This window comes from Bemisia tabaci, chromosome 7, assembly GCF_918797505.1.
Source record: "Bemisia tabaci chromosome 7, PGI_BMITA_v3".
NCBI lineage: Eukaryota > Metazoa > Arthropoda > Insecta > Hemiptera > Aleyrodidae > Bemisia > Bemisia tabaci.
Window position 1 is genome coordinate 39,868,838 of NC_092799.1, and position 18,710 is coordinate 39,887,547.

Consider the following 18,710-nt stretch of genomic DNA (forward strand, 5'->3'; position numbering starts at 1 on the left):
TTTTCGGAGAAAGTACAAATGCCTATCTAAGTATCCCACCAAAGAGAAAAAAAAAGATGGAATGAAAAGAGAATGATGGCCCATTTAACTGTACTGCCCATTTCGTAAATCAAAAAATCTTCATTCGCTGGGAGCAACAGCCTTAAAAGGGCACTTTAGTGGTCTCAAGCAATTGATATTCTACAAGAAAAACAAAAGGAACTTTATAGGATTATAAAAAAATTGTCTGATAAGCCTTGAAACGAAAAGTAAAATGCTAGCAGTAATTAGGTACCTAGTATATCGACGGTGAAACTATCAGACAGCGTACATCTCGTTTGTGCCGGTTTTTAAAAATCTCCGCTCCTATTTCATTTTTTTTGTACGAGAATAAATCAATATCATCTCTTGAAATTTTCGCAGAGTTTTTTTCGCACAGAGAAGGGAAAGCACGGAAGTTTTCATGGATTGACTTGGAAAAGTTTTCCTTTTGAAAAAATAAAGTACCCATGACAGGAGGTCTGCAATGTTGCAAACCAAGAGACGTGGTCTAGTAATTTCACCGTCGGTATGCAGGCATTTAGTTACTCTCTATCTTTCTCAAATATATAAATTCCATATCACGACTTGCTACATGTGAAATACGTTTTCTGCATAAAAAACTGGACTTTCCTACTTACGCCCCTTTTGGTGGGCAGGAACACAATTTTGAAATTCGCGGCAACTTTTTCAAACCTCACATTGAGTGTTGCCTAGTGTTGTCCTGTAGCAGCTAATTTTTTCTAATTTTTTCTTTTTATTTCTTTCCTTCCAGCCTTTCAATTCCTTTCCTTAAATTAGTTAATAAATTTAGTTTTCTATATCTTTCTATAGTGGAAAATACAATGAGTATCGTTTTTTCGAGAGGGATGCGTAATTCAGGACAAAAATGTGTTATTTTGAAATTACCTACTCACCGGCAACCATGTTCAATATCGGTAACGTATTTTCGGCCCCGTGTTTACATTATTTGACAAATTGTCAGCAAGTTATGCTGGACGTGTTTTCCTTTTCATAATCAGCTAATCAGTAATCAGCCAATCAGCCTCAGCACCGCAGGTATGCATTTCCCTTATCATCTTTTAAACTTATTATCTCTGTACGTTGCGTTTACCACAGCTTACCGCGAATGTTAACAAAGCCCTGACTTGTTTTCAGAGTTCGAGCCGAGTGCCAGCTTACCTACCATCATAGTGCTCAGGCAGTTCATATGGGTACTTACTTCTCCTCCAGATTTTAGTTTGGTATGTATGAGCTTTAGCATCTCTCTTCCACAGTTGAAGGAAAATGATCAAAATCGAATTCCTTTTTTTGAGGGTATATATCATTGGCTGCTAGTATACATACATGAAGCCGCTTTTCTAGCGCAGCCTCTCGCTCTGCGACGCCCAATCGCCATTGCCCCTATCCTCCCAGAGATCATCAAGCAATTGATACCTTCTGATCTCCTCCTCCACCCCTTGTCGCCAACCTTTCGCAGGACGTCCTTGCTGTCGCCTTCCGGGAGGAACCCAATTGAAAACTTGCTCGTAATCGAAAGCAAGCTGCTGGTATTGCAAATTACGTTTTTGAACTTTCGAATAGGGACTTGGTCTGTAGCTGGCTCCATGCAGCCTACTTGTCCTTTATCAGAATTTGATACAGTTCACTCCAAACTGCATTGCCTATTCTTTTTTTTTAAGATTTGCAATTTTTGATGAAACATCTGATTTAGTTTAGTTTGTAAGCTAACTGACATCTTGTTTGAAGTGACCATTCACATCTCTTGGTTGCTGCTGCTGCAAGTGATGCAATCTCCTAAGACTACGAATACTCTAGGGTTTTTGATACTTAACCAATACTTCCAAAGTATCGATACTCGCAGATATTGATACCGTGTGGTATTGATCCTCAGGGTTCTCAAAATAATTACTTTTGTCATAAATGTTAAAAGCTCGGTTTGATAACAGTAATAAAGAGTTCATAATAGTTGACTAAGCACGCTGTAGTGTTCCTACCTGCACATAAAGTACGGTGCCATGACATGTTTCTTCTTTATATCTATCTCTATTCATTAGCCTAGTGCCTGGCTCACCATTTCATCTTCCATCTTTCCCTTTTAGCACCTTTTTACCTTTTCAATCCTGCGCCAGGCGGCACCCTTGTCTACGACACAGCGACCTTGCGAACAACGGTTAGCCGGGCACGGATTGTCTCTTACCTTCTTCTTCACATACTTTCCCTACCTTTTTCTGTGCCATATTTCACCTTATGATGATCATCATCCCCTTGGCCAGAGAGCAGCCAGGACACTCTGATTTCGGCCATCGCTTGGGCCACCACGCCGGGTTCGCGACGCCCTCACATAGCGGTTAGATTTAGTGTCACCTCACTGTACTTTTTATTGACCTATATACATTTGTTTGTTCACACAAGATCCGCTGTTTCTCATATCCTCCACGGACCACCAAACACTGGCGCGGTCCAGTACACAACAACGCAAGTAAAGGCGGTTTCGAGAGAAGCATAAATATCTCAAAATTAAACCATCGAACGGCTGATAGACTTATACTCACACTCCGAATTACGGCATAATTTAGAAATAGTATCGATGGTATCGGTACTTCAGCTCTATGCTTGATACTAGTATCAATGCTTAGTGTCAATATCAGTAGCAATACCAAGTATCGCTATTGATTCCGAGTATCGATACTTCCCATAGTATCGACATCCCTAATATACTTAGTCCTGCTCAAATGAAAGAGAAGACAAGAGCAGCAATTTGAATTGCAGGGCAAGTGGCACTTTTACAATATGTCTCTGATTGGCTGATGCGCCTAGGGCCCTTATGGAAAATAACATGGGGTTCATTTTTCGTCGAAAATATCTTGAAAACAAGAAAAACTTTATGCACCAGAGATTTCAGAAATCAATTTTCCAGATTTTTCTGAAGAGATTGATTGGTATTTATAATTTTCAGAGGTCCATGATTCTACCTATTATAGTTACTTAAAAAGTCCTTGGAAGTCCCTGATTTTGGTTTTGGAAACCTATTAGGAATTCTGATGGAGGGAATTAACATTCTTCTCGGCAAGATTGTTGTAGTGGCTTCCATTTACTTACTGTAACATGTATTTTCTGATAAATAAATAAATCTTAAAATTTAAAATGTAAATCTTATTTCAATAAGCCAATCAAGCCTAATTTTATAGTTACTTCGAGTTGCTGGCTCATGAAAAGTTCTAACTGATATTATTGAGCTAAAAATGGAGTTTAGGAGCTCAAAATTCATTTGAAACAAATTTTATTCAAATTCATCAATTTAAAAAAAAAAAAAAATTGCTCATCCTTTTCATTGATCAGAGATAATTGATGAACAATGATTCTGAGTGATTGAAACACATTTTGTTCGTTCAATCATTCATTTCCATGAATTAACTATAATATTAATTTTATGAAAATGGCAATGCTATTCCAATATATGCCAGCCTCATTTCAACTAAGCATGTTCAACGGAATAGAAGGGAAACAAATAAATTTTTCTTTTAAAAAAAAATACAAAATTAGACATGCTTTTCATTTTGTACTGCTAAGTATGACAGCACATGATTACTGAATACTCAATACTCTCCTCAATTTTTGCTTTGATTTTTTAGTAATTTTCTTTCTTTCAAATTTTTTTACCCCCAGTTTATCCGGCATCGAAATGTTTGCACCGAATCTTTACCACAAAAAATTGCAAAAGCGTATTTATAAATTGTTGAAGAAGAACCGCCGCATTTGTGTTGCCATCAAGCAAATAGTAAAAGGTAAGCCTAGGAACTCCATCTCCTTTTTTTCCATTGGCTGCAGGCCAATATGAAGTGATCACTAAATATCACAATGCTGAACTGCTGAAATTCTAATCTCCAAGGCAAATCATGTGAGGCACATAGAGGAGAGACACTATCACGACCCAATACCAGCAAATACGAGGGGCGTTCAATAAGTAAGTATCCCCCCTCTCTAAAATCAATAGGAATGGACCAATTTTAAAAAAAAACTTGGGCTCAAAATCTTCCTTAGGATATACTGAGTTCAACAAAACAAATCGCAACAAAATCGGACCATGTGCGGCCGAACGGGAGCCGTTTGAACGCGCCGAGGTGCACGCCGCTCCCGCCGAATCCGCGGAGATTTGAAGTCCGCAACAACAGAAGAGCTTTTCTGCCAACGCTTCAGTCGTTCATCACTGACGAAAAATCAAAGAAGTTTTTGTAGAATAAGGTGCTTAACTCACCTCTCCGCATGACCGACTCGATTCAAGCAGGCCTGAGACTGATTGTGAGACTAAGAGAACAGCTTTTGGATACCACACCTGTAGAAGTCTTTCAATTGGCTGGGGATGAAAGTGTTGACGGCTTGCTTGACCTCTTCCACTGATTCAAAATGAGCTCCCCCGAGTTCAGATTATAGAAAGGGGAATAAATGGTGGTCTTTTTTTGCCATTTATTACCGTATCTAGTATCTGAACGCGGGGGAGTTCATTTTGAATCAGTGGAAGAGGTCAAGCAAGCCGTCAACACTTTCATCCCCAGCCAGTTGAAAGACTTCTACAGGCACGGTATCCAAAAGCTGTTCTCTTAGTCTCACAATCAGTTTCAGGCCTGCTTGGATCGAGCTGGTTATGCGGAGAGGTGAGTTAAGCACCTTATTCTACAAAAACTTCTTTGATTTTTCGTCAGTGATGAACGACTGAAGCGTTGGCAGAGAAGCTCTTCTGTTGTTGCGGACTTCGGCGCGTTCAAACGGCTCGCGTTCGGCCGCACATGGTCCGATTTTGTTGCAATTTGTTTTGTTGAACTCAGTATATCCTAAGGAAGATTTTGAGCCCAAGTTTTTTTAAAATTGGTCCATTCCTATTGATTTTAGAGAGGGGGGATACTTACTTATTGAACGCCCCTCGTATCTTCCTATTAAATCACACAGAAAGGGTGTGTATGAGTGTGTGATATTGAGCTTTTTCCACTGGGCACGTTCAGTCTCATGATAGTCTCCAGTTGCTGTATGGATTGCCACCATTAGCACAGTCCCCAAAAAACTTTTGTCTAGTGAGTCACGACCACAAGGATGCCTTATGCTCCAAGTTGCATCATGAAATTCAAAGAATGTGGTGTGTTGCTCACAAATCTTGCAAATTCCTAGGAAGTGGATTGTGGAGAAGATATCTCGACAGGCAGGAATGGCGCGGAGCACAAGATATTTTGGATTGAGAAGAAGGGGAGTGCTGTGGTTAAAAGTTACCGCCCATTGGTGCCTTAGACCAGATTTTACAGAATTTCAGTCAAATTTTGTTACACTCGTGCAGATGGCTGTGTTATTCTGTTTTATAAAACTTTTTCCATGATTTATGTATCTTAGTTTGATTTCTACTTATTTTTTGTTTTTACATTATGTTCAAAACATTCAAATTTATATGATGGGTCAGTGGCACCCATTTTTTCAAATTCATTTTCTGGAAGTACGGAGTGAACTAAGCTGCCAAGAATTTTTTCAGATTTTTTTCACTCCCAAGTGGCAAAGAAACCCTGTTTTGAAAATGCCAAAAATAGGACCAGTTAAAACTGATATTTTTGGTGAGCTCTCATGATGTAATCTGGCGAGGGAAAGGGTGTTGCTGATTGGTTGAATTCAGCTGCAGGCATCACATTACCACATCAACTCGACTGTCCGCGTTGATTGGTCGGATTTCGATTAGCTCTTCCTGTTCTTATAAATAATTTTTTTAACTGCTTAATGAACCCTTTGGTTTTTACACCAAATACTACCCAAAGAAGCTTCTTTACAATCCTGCAAAAATTCCTTGCCACTGTTCCATTCCTAATGTATTTTATTTTTTAAATTTAATTTTGTCTCATTTAAATTTTTTTCCTTTTACTTTTTACCTTTTGTTTTATTTTATTTATTTAAATTCATTATAACATAAACGGTCTTTTCAATTTTATAACCCCGCCCAAGATGGCTCTACCTACCTAAATTTTTTCCCTTAGATTTAAGCTTGCTATTTGCTGAAAAAATGTATAATATTCTCAAACACTAAAGCAGAAGGTTACAGGAACTTACACTTTCGAAAGTGGCATGTATTAGAAAACTTCCATCAAATAAAGGCTTTTCCCAGACCTCACCACTATTTCAGCCTTGACTTAGAATCATTGTTTCCTTTTTTCAGAAGATCGTGATTTACACCAGAAAAATGAAAATCTTGTCAAAGAATTGCAAAAGGAGCGCCTTAGGAGCCAAACACTCCATGCTGATTTGACCTACTTGCAATTGGAGAATCTCCAATACATGAATACTGTTGGTGCCATTCGTGCAGCTCAGTCATCCCTCGGATCTGAAATTCCAAAATTAGAAAATCGAGTACGAGATTTGATCACTGATTTGATAAATGCAAGCAGTCATTTGGGCCCATTGCAAAATTCTGTTGGTATAATCAGACATCTAACTTTAGATCTTCAAGGTCAGGAAAACAGCAACAATTCCATCAGCTCACCTGCCCCTCCACGATACGTCAATGCAATGGGTCAAAAAAGAATGAATTTAGACATTTTTCCCAAAAATACGGGTGTAGCTCTTAACCCCATCGAAGAGGTTTCCCAAGAAATTTCGGTAAGTTCAAGTCAGCTCTTGTGGTAATTTTGTACACCAGCTTTTGACTTTCAACAAATCAACAAAGGGTGAAAAGATTTTTATAATGGGGAAGCCAAGTTTTCGCCATTTTTTTAAAATCTCACAACTTTCTAGCACAAACTCTTCGATGCCAAGTTGAAATTCGAATTTGCTGATAAGCAAATCCACAAATGATCGATTTTTTTTTATTTTATGGTCTTAATTTCAAAAGGCAGATTTGATGAAAAAATTTGGAAAGTATGATACTGAGATCAGAAAAAGGCAGGAACATTTTGGATCTTAATTGTTGGTAGGTAGAAGAAGATATTAAAACATGTCTGACTGAGAGGGGTACATTATAAGAGAGGCAAGTTGGAGGGGGACTTCTGTTGTCTGATATGCATGTATGTATGTATTGTACGCACGTATATATTTCAGACAACATTAGGTTTTTTCAGTTTTTAGAACTTGGTGCGTTAGTTAATTTTTGAGTTTCTTGAAGCAAAACTCATAAGGTTTGTAGTCCCCCCAAAATTGCTTTTAAATTGTAAAATAAAAATTGAAATAAGAATGTTCATTAGTTTTTGTACTGCAAAGGACCAAAGTGGGGGGAGGTTTAATTTTGTCCGCGAGACAACTCAAGAAATTCTCTGATGCGGAATGCTCTAACAGAAGATCAGACCCTTGATTTCCCCCAGATTGGTTACCTTTTTGCTGAATGCCTCCTGTATGATTGTATGTGATGTTATTAACATTTGTTGTACATAATTTTAAGTATTTTTTTATTTTTTTTAACATCATGTCATTACTCATTTTTCAGACCACTTCTCCGCAAGTGAGTGCTAAAAAGGCTCCTCGCTATGAAAGGAAATGCAAGAAAGGCCTCAGGCATCTTGTCAGTACAAGTATGTATTGTATTTTCTCTGTATTTTAATACTTTTCATGGACCTTTGGGCCCAAAGGAATGCATTGAAAGAAACTGTAGAACCAAGATCAAAAAATGTTCTAGCCCTTTCCATAAAATTGTCTTCAGTTGTATTATATAGGTACATCCTCTTATACTGAGATCAGTATTATTACACCATTATATGAATGACGCTAAGTAGAAAGAAACTGAGCCACATCAAATATTGCCAAATTTAATTAGTGTATTTTCTGAAGAAAATACACTGTTGCATTCTCCCATGGTGTCGGACCCAGACCTGAGACATTGTGAAAAGCACTGATCACAGGTCGTAGATCACGAAAATATATGCCATTCAAATTTATGTGTGTATATCTATATGGTTGGTTGGTAGATACGTTTATTTGGTGCTTTTAACATTTGAGCCATTAACACCTTAGAGGAGAGATCAAAATACAGAATTTAAAAAGTAGGGGTCACAGAAGGGTAGTACAAAATCAAAAGTTAGAACAAGGAAAGAGAACATTAAATTTGGAGATTAATTCGTTTGAAAAAGAGAGGGATTTCACGAAAATACTTTGAAAGGATGGTATGGAGATCAGAAAGTGGAGGGAAAATTTTGGATCTTATGTATGTATGTATGTATGTATGAATGTATGTGTGAATACCAAACTTCTGAAACTCTTTGCCTCTCTTAATTTGAAAATCTACACACATCTTTGAAAGGTATACACACCCATTTTCCAAATTTTTTGTAAAGACGTTAATAACCTATGACGCTGAATGTCTTTAAATAAATTAACTAACTAACTGACGAACTAGTAAGTAAGTAAGTAAAGTAAAAAAGACCGGGCTCATGGGCAAGGCGCCCTCAAGGGGCCAAGGCAACTGGGAGGAACCCTGCCGTTGTGCACCTCGAAGTTGGACCGTGCTCCTTAACCTCAAATCATTGACACATTGTGTATCCGCTATATTCCCGCGAGGCTCAGCGGCCGTCTGATAGCCAACGGTAGGTCTTATCAAAGACTGTGGCAGACCCTGCAGCTGAGATTTTCGGAGCACAGCCATGCCTCCACCGAGTAAGACTGTTTTGTTGCAATCTCCACTGATAGGTAGCGCTGGCAAAAAAAAAAATGAAATTTGAGGCAATAGATTTTGAGGGGTAGGGCTCGAAAGTAGGGGGAGGTCAAATCTTGTCCACTCAATAACTCAAGTTAAAACGAATATTTTCAGCTGAAATTTTTAAGGGTGATAGTTTGCCCCTAGGACCGGTTTGGTATTGAATATTTTTTTTTACATGAAAACGGTTGAGTGGATTTTTGTGCAAATTTCAGTAAGTTTTCTGCATGGTACGGAGCAAATTGCTTAACATTTTTTTTATAGGAATCTGCAGAAATGTTCTCTCATATAATATTAAATCGTCTGGTTAAATTTGGCAGTAGCTGATGTGACTTGGTTCTTTTCTGCTATACGTGGTCCACGTAGTCTTCAGTTTTGTGTTGATTTGCCAACATCAGTTTGCCAGTTTCTACCGCATGAGCTCAACATGGCGCTGCAGAAACATTGTGTTGTTGGGCTTTTTGAGCTTGAAGGGGTGCAAGACACTTAAACCTCAAGTATCCACTTGTCTTTCGAGCGTTTATAGATGTTAAAAGATAATTAAAAGCGGAGGCAAACCCACCGTCATCTAGAAGGGAAGTCCCTCATAAGCTTATTGCTATCATAGTGCTAATTTTTCTGAGAATTTACACCTCAGATAAAGAACGATGCGAATGGAACCATCTCAAATAAATGTGCATAGTTAAGTAGATCTCTGACTCATTTTAAGTATTTTTTATTTTTCTTTTCAGGAACAAGTTTTAGAAGGAGAAGTTCGGAAATATCCAAAGAGCCTAGTGATCAAAGCAATGTCTGTTTGTCAAACACCAACAACGATGAAGAAGGAGACAGAGTAGTGTCAAACACCAACAACGATGAAGAAGGAGACAGAGTAGAGAATTTTAAGTCTGTGCACTGCGAGGAAAATTCCCCCAAACGCTCTAACAAATCAGACTCCGGAAGTTCAATGGAGTTGACTCCAAAAGTTGGAAATGCAGGTGTCAGTGAAGATAGCACTACACCTCAAAGTGAAGAGAGTCCATTGAGGTCTTCCAGGAACTCATCATCAACCCTGAATCCCTCTTCGACTCCAAGGAAATATAGTGATGTTTTGAAAAGTGCTGAAAAACGCAATGATGGAATTTCCCCTGTTTCAAGAAGTAGCAATTTAGAATCAGAACCTCAACAGGAGCTTTCATTTTCATTACCATACAGTGATATTGAATCCACACTGCAGAGGATAACTGTCAGAAGAGGCGCTAGCCATCGTAAAGTCTTGAGAGCAGAACCCTCTTTCAGTGGCAGCTATATCCCTTACAGCTCAACAGAAACACCTGGAAATATTGTCTGCAAGACAGAACCTGTAGATGAGTTAGAAAATAGTGATGTCTCAAAGTCTGCCAAGTCTCATAGTGTTAAAGATACCTTCAGTTTCTATGTTTTCGAACCGTCTAGTACCTTAAAAGCAGTTGAAGATAATGACGAAAATTTTACGCCGATAGTCAACAAGGGGAAGAAGATGAAAAAGACCAGAAAACTGAAATCAACCTCAAGTAGTTGTTCTATGAATAGAACCTCCCTTATGTCTGCTAATGAAGTTAATATCGCAGCTAATTTGTATAATTCAACTCCAATTGAATCATCTAAACCTCAACATATAAAAAGAAAACCACTAGCAACACTAGCCTCATCCACGCGAATTGGATCAAATGATTCAGCTGTGTCTCAAGGATCCAACTTTATAAATTCTGATTCAGTATTGTCTCCCATCTTGAAGTCAAGCACTGACCAAAGCACCCACAATGTCACCCTTGTTCACAGTAGCTCAGAGAATAGTGGTAAGAGGACTTAATTTTTTTTATTAATATCTCCTTTATGATGTCATGTTTTTTTAAAAAGAGTGTACATATTTTAAAAAAATTTGAAATATTCTAAAAAATGGCATTATATTTTAACTCTATTCTGAGGGTTGAACTTTTTTTTTTTTAATCGGATGAATTAAAGGTCGCATGAACTTAAATGACGGCATATGATAAAAAACATTGTAGTCCAAAGATTTTAAAACAACAATTATGCCTGAAGTTTGAGATTTTTGGCTATTCTTAGCAATTTTAATTAGGTCATTGCTGTCGAAAATCTACCAATTGGAAAAAAGGTAATTAATATTTTGAAGAGTAACAAGATGTCTACCTGTGGCACTACCTGGAAAGTCCAGAAATGATACTGATTTTTTGAGGACGGTCCGATAGCACTGAAAAAGTACAAAAATTCCGCAAGAAGGTCCGTAATTTTTTGCTTCACACAACGCGTGGTTTTTAGAACAGTCTAGAAAGAATACAATCCCTTGCACATTGATTCTTGGAGCAGCATTTGCTTGCGAGATCGTGATTAGGCTATCAGTTGTACTTCAGACCACCATTGGAATTTTGTGGCCATATAATTTTCACCGAGATTCCAGCATGAACTATAGTAGGCAATCAGATGAAAGAGATCCAGGTACCTACTTAACTTTCCTTTTGCTGTTAGTCTCAAAGATAACGCTCAAAACTCAGTAAGGCATTTTTTTATTGCACTTAAGCTGGAGTTGACCCTTTGAAATTTTTGGGCTCCGGAAGCTGTCAATTTGTTAAATAAAATTTTGACATTCCAGAGCTCTTTTGCAGAATCGACAAAATAGAGGTCCAATAGTTTTGAAGAAAGAAACTCTTGGGCAATATCCAGGAGAGACACTACAAGACCTCCCTTAATAAACCTCCTCTTATAGATCTAATCTGAAGAAGATATCTTACCGCTTTCAAGATTGTTCAGTTTTGCGATATTTTGCAGTCTTATTTCTTGAAACATAACTCTAATCTTCTCTGATGATATTTTAATCTTTTATGTCAGAAAAAGGACAAATATTTTTTGGAATAGATGAAATGCTCGGTCATTAATTTTCAAAATTCATAGATTGTAAGTCCAGCCACCAGGATTTGGTCTCCATAAAAGTTTGGTTTCGAGAATTCCTGATACGTGCTTCCATTCAGGGATGAAAAAATAGCTGTTTCCACTGGGAATGTAATTCCTCATAAATGCTTAGTAGTCATTTGGCAGATTATGGAACATTTTTGTAATCTTATGATTTTATGATTTTACGAATTGTTTTCTCTCATTTTCATATATTAAAAATTAATTGTGAAAAATCATAAGTACTGAGAGTGGTGATTTTGCTTTGACATTGGCCCCAGTGTCCATTGAAACGATAGAAACGAACCAACCAGAAGTCAGCTTGAGGGCCTTTTATTAAATGTTAAGACTGAGACTGATTGTTGAAATGCAGAGAGTCACAAAGTACAGATAAGAATTCAGAAGCACACTTGTTCAGCTAAACCTAGGTTTTTTCTATGTACACTGTGGCTGTTTGTCAACAGTTGGTATTCTGTTCAGCTGTAATTCTTTCATTGTAATACTTTTTCATCTTTTTTTACCCTGGTTGGTATGTTTGGTAAACAGTTACAACTCCTTTAAAAATTTTTCAGGCTCCCAAAATGACTCCAGTCAAGGAAGGCCTAGGAGAAACGCTGCCAAAAATGCAAACTATAAGGAGCCATCTTTGAATGTGTAAGTAATTTTCTATCAATATGCATTGACTCTATATGTATAAGTTTAACAGGATTTTAACAGTATTGTTTTTTAACAGTATCTAAATCTGCAAGTTTGGAACCTTCATATTCGAAAGTTCGAATCTACAGTAAAATGCCTGAGAAAAACATCTTTAATGAAACAAAGATACTAGGCTAAAATTTTTGTTGTCCAAAAAGTTTTACATCGCTGAATTTTGTTCCAACATATTAACTATGAAATCATGAGCTCTATTGTATGCCTATTAATATTCTGTGAAGCTATTAATGTTCCAAAATTTCTTGAAAACCAAAATTTAAAAAGTCTTATGTTAGGTTAGGTTAGGTCCATATTTAGGAAGTTCATATGAAATACCAAGAAATTCGGTGCCGACTAAATTCGATGTTATTGATATAATGTTCTTTATGACTTCCTCAGTATGATGAGCTTTCAAAATCGAAATCTCTGTGTGCCAACCTTGTGAAAAGTAGGGCTGCAAAGTAAATTTTTCGGCCTTCTCAACAGCAATTTCTGTTTGAGATGTGAGACCTTTGCTATGTTTGCTTGGATGCTGCGCCGGACGCTGCTGTCATTTGGAGGATTTCGATTCTTTTTCTCTGTCTTATCTTCTTGGCTTGTGAGGGGACATAAGCTCTGCTTGACCGCCAATAACATGTGGCAACCATCGTGAGGTCCCCTTTTTTAATATGATGCTACATACATTTTATTTGCTGTGATGGATAGTAACGCTGTGAGAGCAATTTTCAATATTAGTTGCGCATGCACATCCTAAGATTGCACTGTGCATAAGGGCAGTTCTGTGGGACGCTGCCGCAGCCCTCATTAGGCACGTTGTGCAAACATGGAATCCCCTGTAACTCTGTTGTTTTTCATTCAACTTTTATTCCTTTCTCTCCAATTTTCAAAAGAATGCTCTGAACCAATGCCGTTACATTACAGCAACTAAAAATAAACTCGTGTTATTCATATTCATTCCTACTTGACCTGAGTTATCTTGGAAAGATAAGTCTGAACAAAACTGAAGGAATTTCAATTAATTGCAATATTTCAAGATAAGTTGTTGTTATTTGGAGTAAATGGTGATTCCCCCCCAAAAAAAAGTATTTCATCAATTTGAGTTTTACCCACTGTCAATTACGGTATTTGTTTTCGATTACCTATTTACATTTTTTCCTTTACAATAATATGGAAATGCCGCTGTTCAGAATCTATGAATTTGAAATTTTTTTCTAAGAAATGTAATTTTTGTTATTTTATCATTCTGTATTTGATTTAACTCAAGCAAATACCTTTTTTCTGTTTCAGGAAATTGCGCCGATAGCTTACTTAATTTATTTCTTTATATTTATATTTTATTTTTAATTCATATGTATATATTTTTAGTGTTAGGATAAGGATTTTAAAATTATAACCTACTTTCTATTGATCTGCTGACTCATGGCCTCCCATGAATCACCCAAGAAAAGCAGCACTAAGTCATCAGCAAATGATATGATTTTTAGATTAAATGTTTTTTGCTGCCCAACCTGTCCGCCGGCCCCACCGGAGACCCCCCTTCCCACCCCCCACCCCCCGGCCCGGGATGAGGACAGGGGAAGTGGTTTTTAGATTATCATGGCTCAATCTACGAAGTCCTCCAGTATACATATAAAAGAAACAATATTGGGCCAAGGACCGAGCCCTGCGGTACATCCCATTTTAGATCTAATTTCCTGCTAATTTTTTCTTACTTAACAAATTGAGTTCTTTGTGTTAGATAGCTTGCAAATAGTGTGTGTGCCACTCCCCATATGCCGATTTTTTCTAACTTTTTCGTGGGAGACCGAGTCAAAAGCTTTTGTTAAATCCAGGAAAATTGCTGCACATTTTTTCTTTTCTTCCAGTTTAGTTGTTGTGTTCCTTCTTAATTCGGCCATTGCTTGTGATGTATTTTTACCTTCTCGGAAATCATATTGATTATTTGATATTAAATTATGTTTATTGATGAAGGCCATAAGTCTATTTTTAGTGGCCGTTTCAACAATTTTTGAAATATTTGATAAGACTGAAATAGGTCTGTAATTTTCTGGTTCTAAGGAAATACACCGTACAAGAAGGACAAATTAATGATAAAAGCTATTGGGAGGGATAACCATTTGTCACACTTTTTTAGCACTTCCATGGAAATTTCGTCCTCTCCTTGTGCATAGATTTTTTTAGTCCCTTGATAATGTTCATGACTTCATAATGATCAATAGGGTTAAGGAAAAAAGAAGCAGATGGTCTACATTTATTCGACTCCTTCACTTTAGTTGTTTTTTTACCATCCCTAGCCCTGTGGGCTCTTTGAATTTTTTGTGCATTCATTTCCCCAACAGTAGCAAAATAATTATTCAAGGTCTCAGCTGATATAGCATCACTTTTTGGTGCGTCATTTTTTACTTTTCCACCTTGTTTGTTTATAATTTTCCAAAATTTTTTCGCATCCATTTCTGCTTCTTCCAATTTTTTTTTATAAAACTTGTCCTTTCCCAATCTCAGTAGCTTAACCACTAAGTTCCTGAAGTAAACATACTTATGTATTAGTTCAGGGTCCTCTTTTTGTTCGACCCAAATTTTATACAACTTATTTCTAGTCCTTAAACTATTTAAGATGCCTGGGGTCATCCACGGTTTGAGGCATATAGACTTGTTGGAGGTTTGAACCATGTGACTGCATTCACAAATGGTTGAATTTAGTGAAGAATATAATTCTTCCATTGCTTTTTCTATATTAGTTACAACATTCTGCCAATTCATATTACTCAGCCTTCTTTCCATTTGTAGCCAGTTGATTTTTAATTTGTTTTTAAGTGCTTTTGTCCTATCTCTTTTCTTTTTGTTTTTACTACCGGCTTCTATTTCACACGTTACAGGAAAATGATCAGAAATATCATGCCTCAGAACCTTAGCATTAATGGTCCACATCATCGAGTTTTTGACATGTATGTGATCCAAGCATGAGTCTTTTCCACTGATCAGATTTGGTCTAGTAACTTTATTTATCAAGGTACTGTAGTCATTATTAATGAGTACTTCACAATATTCTCTAACCCTATCGTTAGGGTGCAGTAGGTCAAGGTTGAAATCTCCAACAAGCACATGCATTGATGTTATAGTTGATAGATACTCCTCAAACCATTGGAGGAACAATTGGATTGCATTTTGCAAAAAGGAACCAAGAGCATTCCAATGTTGCTAAGATTGTGTATCTTATATTAATTCAATCAAATTACCGAAATCATGCAAAAAATTAAATTTACAAAGGTAATTTTCGTCTTCAAGTTATAATTTAATGGGAGTAAAGAAAATATTAGTTTAGATAATGTGTGTATATTTGCAAGGCAAACAAAGTTGCACAATCTTAGCAACATTGGAATGCTCTTGGTTCCTTTTAGTGTATTTTCCGAAGGAAAGATACACTATTTGCAAAATGCAATCCAATTCTTCTTCATCAATAGATGGTGACCTGTATATTCCTTTTACAATAAGATCATTTTGTTATCACATTTAATTTTTATGGCCAGGCCAGTGCAGCCAACAAATTTAGTTTGTATTAATTCATAGGACAATTCTTTTTTAACACACATAGTGACACCATCCGCTCTGTTTCAGAGCTCTGAAACAAGAACAGCCCTGTATCCCTCTAGGTTCAGTAGATTAGTTTTATCCTCATTAAACCAACATTCCATGCATACCACTAATTCATATTTTTTATCAATAGTAGCAAGATTTGCCTCTAGTTCCTCTAGCTTTTTGGTCGAGAGTGACCTAATATTACAATGGAATATATTCATAATAATATAAGGACCATTACAACAATGCGATTTCTGAAAATTAAATGATTTTTTAAACTGTTTTTGATAAGATTAAATTTGAACTGTACTCTGTATTTGCAGTAAGGCCATTTTACTTATTTTTCTTCTTAATGAAAGTAGAAACAGAACCGAATTTATGTAAAACAAAGGAATGAAACCTAGCTTTTATAAGTCTTCTTTCCCTTATTAGTTAATACTATGAGATCAATTACGACTTATATGAACTTTATTTTAACTTTTACTTGAGATTATACAAACTTTGAAAATGAAGATGAACGAGAAATGAGTCTCATAATAAACTCAAACTTTCAAATTACCTTGATATTTACACAAAAGGACAAATTTGTTTCGGGAGCCTAACTGCTCCCATCTTCAGCAGGTGACAACTGAGGCTCTTGCAGCGCACCCTTCTTCAGATTCCGAAACTAGGACAGAGAGTAGTAGATCGTCCAGCCCTTCAAGATCCTCATTCATCAATCTAGCTCTCCTCTTGAAAATGAAAATTTTCTCTTGCATTGGCAATTCAATTGGACGAATAACTTCTTTTAAAAGCACAGGTTCTTTCTTGATCCTATGAGACTCTTCACAACAATGTTTTGCGACTGATGACTTGTCAACTTCTTCATTATTTATATTTCTAAGATGTTCCTTGGCTCTAGTGGTGATATTTCTCCTTGTCAACCTAAAGTAAACTTTATCACAATCTTGACATCCCATTTGATAAATGCCTGATTTCTTCAAATTAGGATTTTTATCCTTAAGATCTCCATGGAAGAAAGATTTGATGTTAAACTTATTAACCGGTGCCACATCTAAATTGAATGTACATTGTAAATTTTCTTGAACTTCTGGAAAAGTTTTGAATGGAATGTCAATGGTACGAAAGGTTTAACTTCTTCAAGCCTCTCTAACGTTGTGATCTGCTTTTTGTAGTTAATGAGTTAGTGATGAAATAGTGACTATATCTTAAATAAGTAAATCACCATAGACCGCTACACCAAGCCTGAACTAGAAATAAAATAATGTCTCCTGTTTTAACCTCCTCCATCATGTTTCTCCATATGTATAACTAGGGGGAATATGCCAGTGATTGTTTTCCAGGAGAAAAATTCTGGAGAAACTGGGAGAAAACTGATGGGAAATCATCAGAGAATCACTGGGGAAACTGATGTAGGTATCTGCTGTGTTATAGGACGGATTTTGGGAGAAAACATATGTATTTACCAAGTTTAACCCCAGTTTTTCTCCCGTATAACATACGGAAAGCAGGAGTCTAACTTGTTTAAAACTGGGGTTGATGTTCAGCCCTAGTTTTTCCTCTGAATAACAGAGGAAAAACGTAAGTTAAACTTCTGTCAAACTGGGGGTGATGTTTAACCCTAGTCTTTCTTCTGTATGAATACATCAGTTTCCCCAGTGATTTTCCCATGTTTTCCCATCAGTTTTCCCCCACTTTCTCCAGAATTTTTCTCCTGGATAACGTCAGTCGTTGCTGGTTGTGGAAGAAAAACTAGGGTTAAACATCACCCCCAGTTTGACAGAAGTTTAACTCAAGTTTTTCCTCTGTTATTCAGAAGAAAAACTAGGGTTAAGCATCAACCCCAGTTTTAAACAAGTTAAACTCCTATTTTCCGACTGTTATAAGAGAGAAAAACCGGGGCTAAACTTTGATAATACATGTGTTTTTCCCCGAAAATCTGTCCCATAACAAATTTTTCTCCTGGGAAACGTCGTTCGTTGCAGGTTGGGTACCTGCTGACACCTGCTGCTGATGTCAGCGTTTTGAAAGAAGAAGCGAAGTTGATACAATTCCTTTGTATTAAATTTTACTACCCAGGCTCCTTTATACTGCATTTATCTAAGCCTTAGAAATCGAACTGTAAAATTTTTGTTAAGTACATTTTTATAAGTGTGTTTGTATTTTATGTAAAAATACTGTGTAAATTAGTGTATAATTGTGAGGTGTCTTGTCCAAAGTCAACTGAATACATATTTCTTGTAGATTGTTGTTAACATATGTACCAATAAAAAAAGAATATGTATAACTATTAAACATCCTTAAGTTGAGCTTTTGTCCTAATTCCACCTTACTCCTTACTAAAAAAGACTGTGAACAAAGAATAGAATAAATCTGCAACATTTACAACCTGAACACTTGGCTTATTGAATATTTAAAGTATAGAATTCCGATCCACGAAAGTTTACCCTTTCCATGTGCCCAGGCATTTAGACAGTAATATTTTTTTTACCAACACAAATAGATGTAGAGGGTAATCTTATCCATAACAGTAGGGCGAGCCGTTAGGACTAGTGCACCTATCACTCAATAAGGGGAAAGGGATCTAGAGATGCTTGCATAAGAGAAAAACAAAAATGGTGATGGTCACTAGACTATCTAGCTGTTAACATTCTCCTGGAAATCTAGTGGCTTGCATCAGATTCACGGCGAAGTAGGTAAACAGATCATGGTAGTTGGTGTATCTGGATCATAGATCTATCGGATGCCCGGTTCACTTTCCAACCAATTGAGGGGTGTTGAGGGGCTAAAATTATTTTTCTTTTATCTAGGGGTCGATTTACCAGATGTTAGCACCCTTAAATGCAAT

The 18,710-nt window shown here is 36.8% G+C and overlaps 1 protein-coding gene across 1 annotated transcript; it reads left to right on the forward strand.

Annotated features, from left to right (window-relative positions):
• The first annotated feature begins 1,111 nt into the window (after nt 1–1,111).
• LOC109032993 (uncharacterized) lies at nt 1,112–18,157 on the forward strand. The gene is made up of 7 exons (XM_019045374.2): nt 1,112–1,262; nt 3,688–3,806; nt 6,206–6,645; nt 7,466–7,550; nt 9,400–10,485; nt 12,166–12,247; nt 13,574–18,157. Exons 2-7 carry the CDS (start codon nt 3,704–3,706, stop codon nt 13,587–13,589), a joined length of 1,812 nt encoding a protein of 603 aa, XP_018900919.2. The 5' UTR covers nt 1,112–1,262; nt 3,688–3,703; the 3' UTR covers nt 13,590–18,157.
• Nucleotides 18,158–18,710: the final 553 nt, after the last annotated feature.

Bases quoted from the DNA above. Each gene is read 5' to 3' on its own strand.
- LOC109032993 (XM_019045374.2), top strand. From the start codon at position 3,704: ATGTTTGCACCGAATCTTTACCACAAAAAATTGCAAAAGCGTATTTAT. The intron at 6,646-7,465 runs GTAAGTTCAAGT...CTCATTTTTCAG, and splicing joins AGGTTTCCCAAGAAATTTCG to ACCACTTCTCCGCAAGTGAG. The intron at 10,486-12,165 runs GTAAGAGGACTT...AAAATTTTTCAG, and splicing joins CAGTAGCTCAGAGAATAGTG to GCTCCCAAAATGACTCCAGT.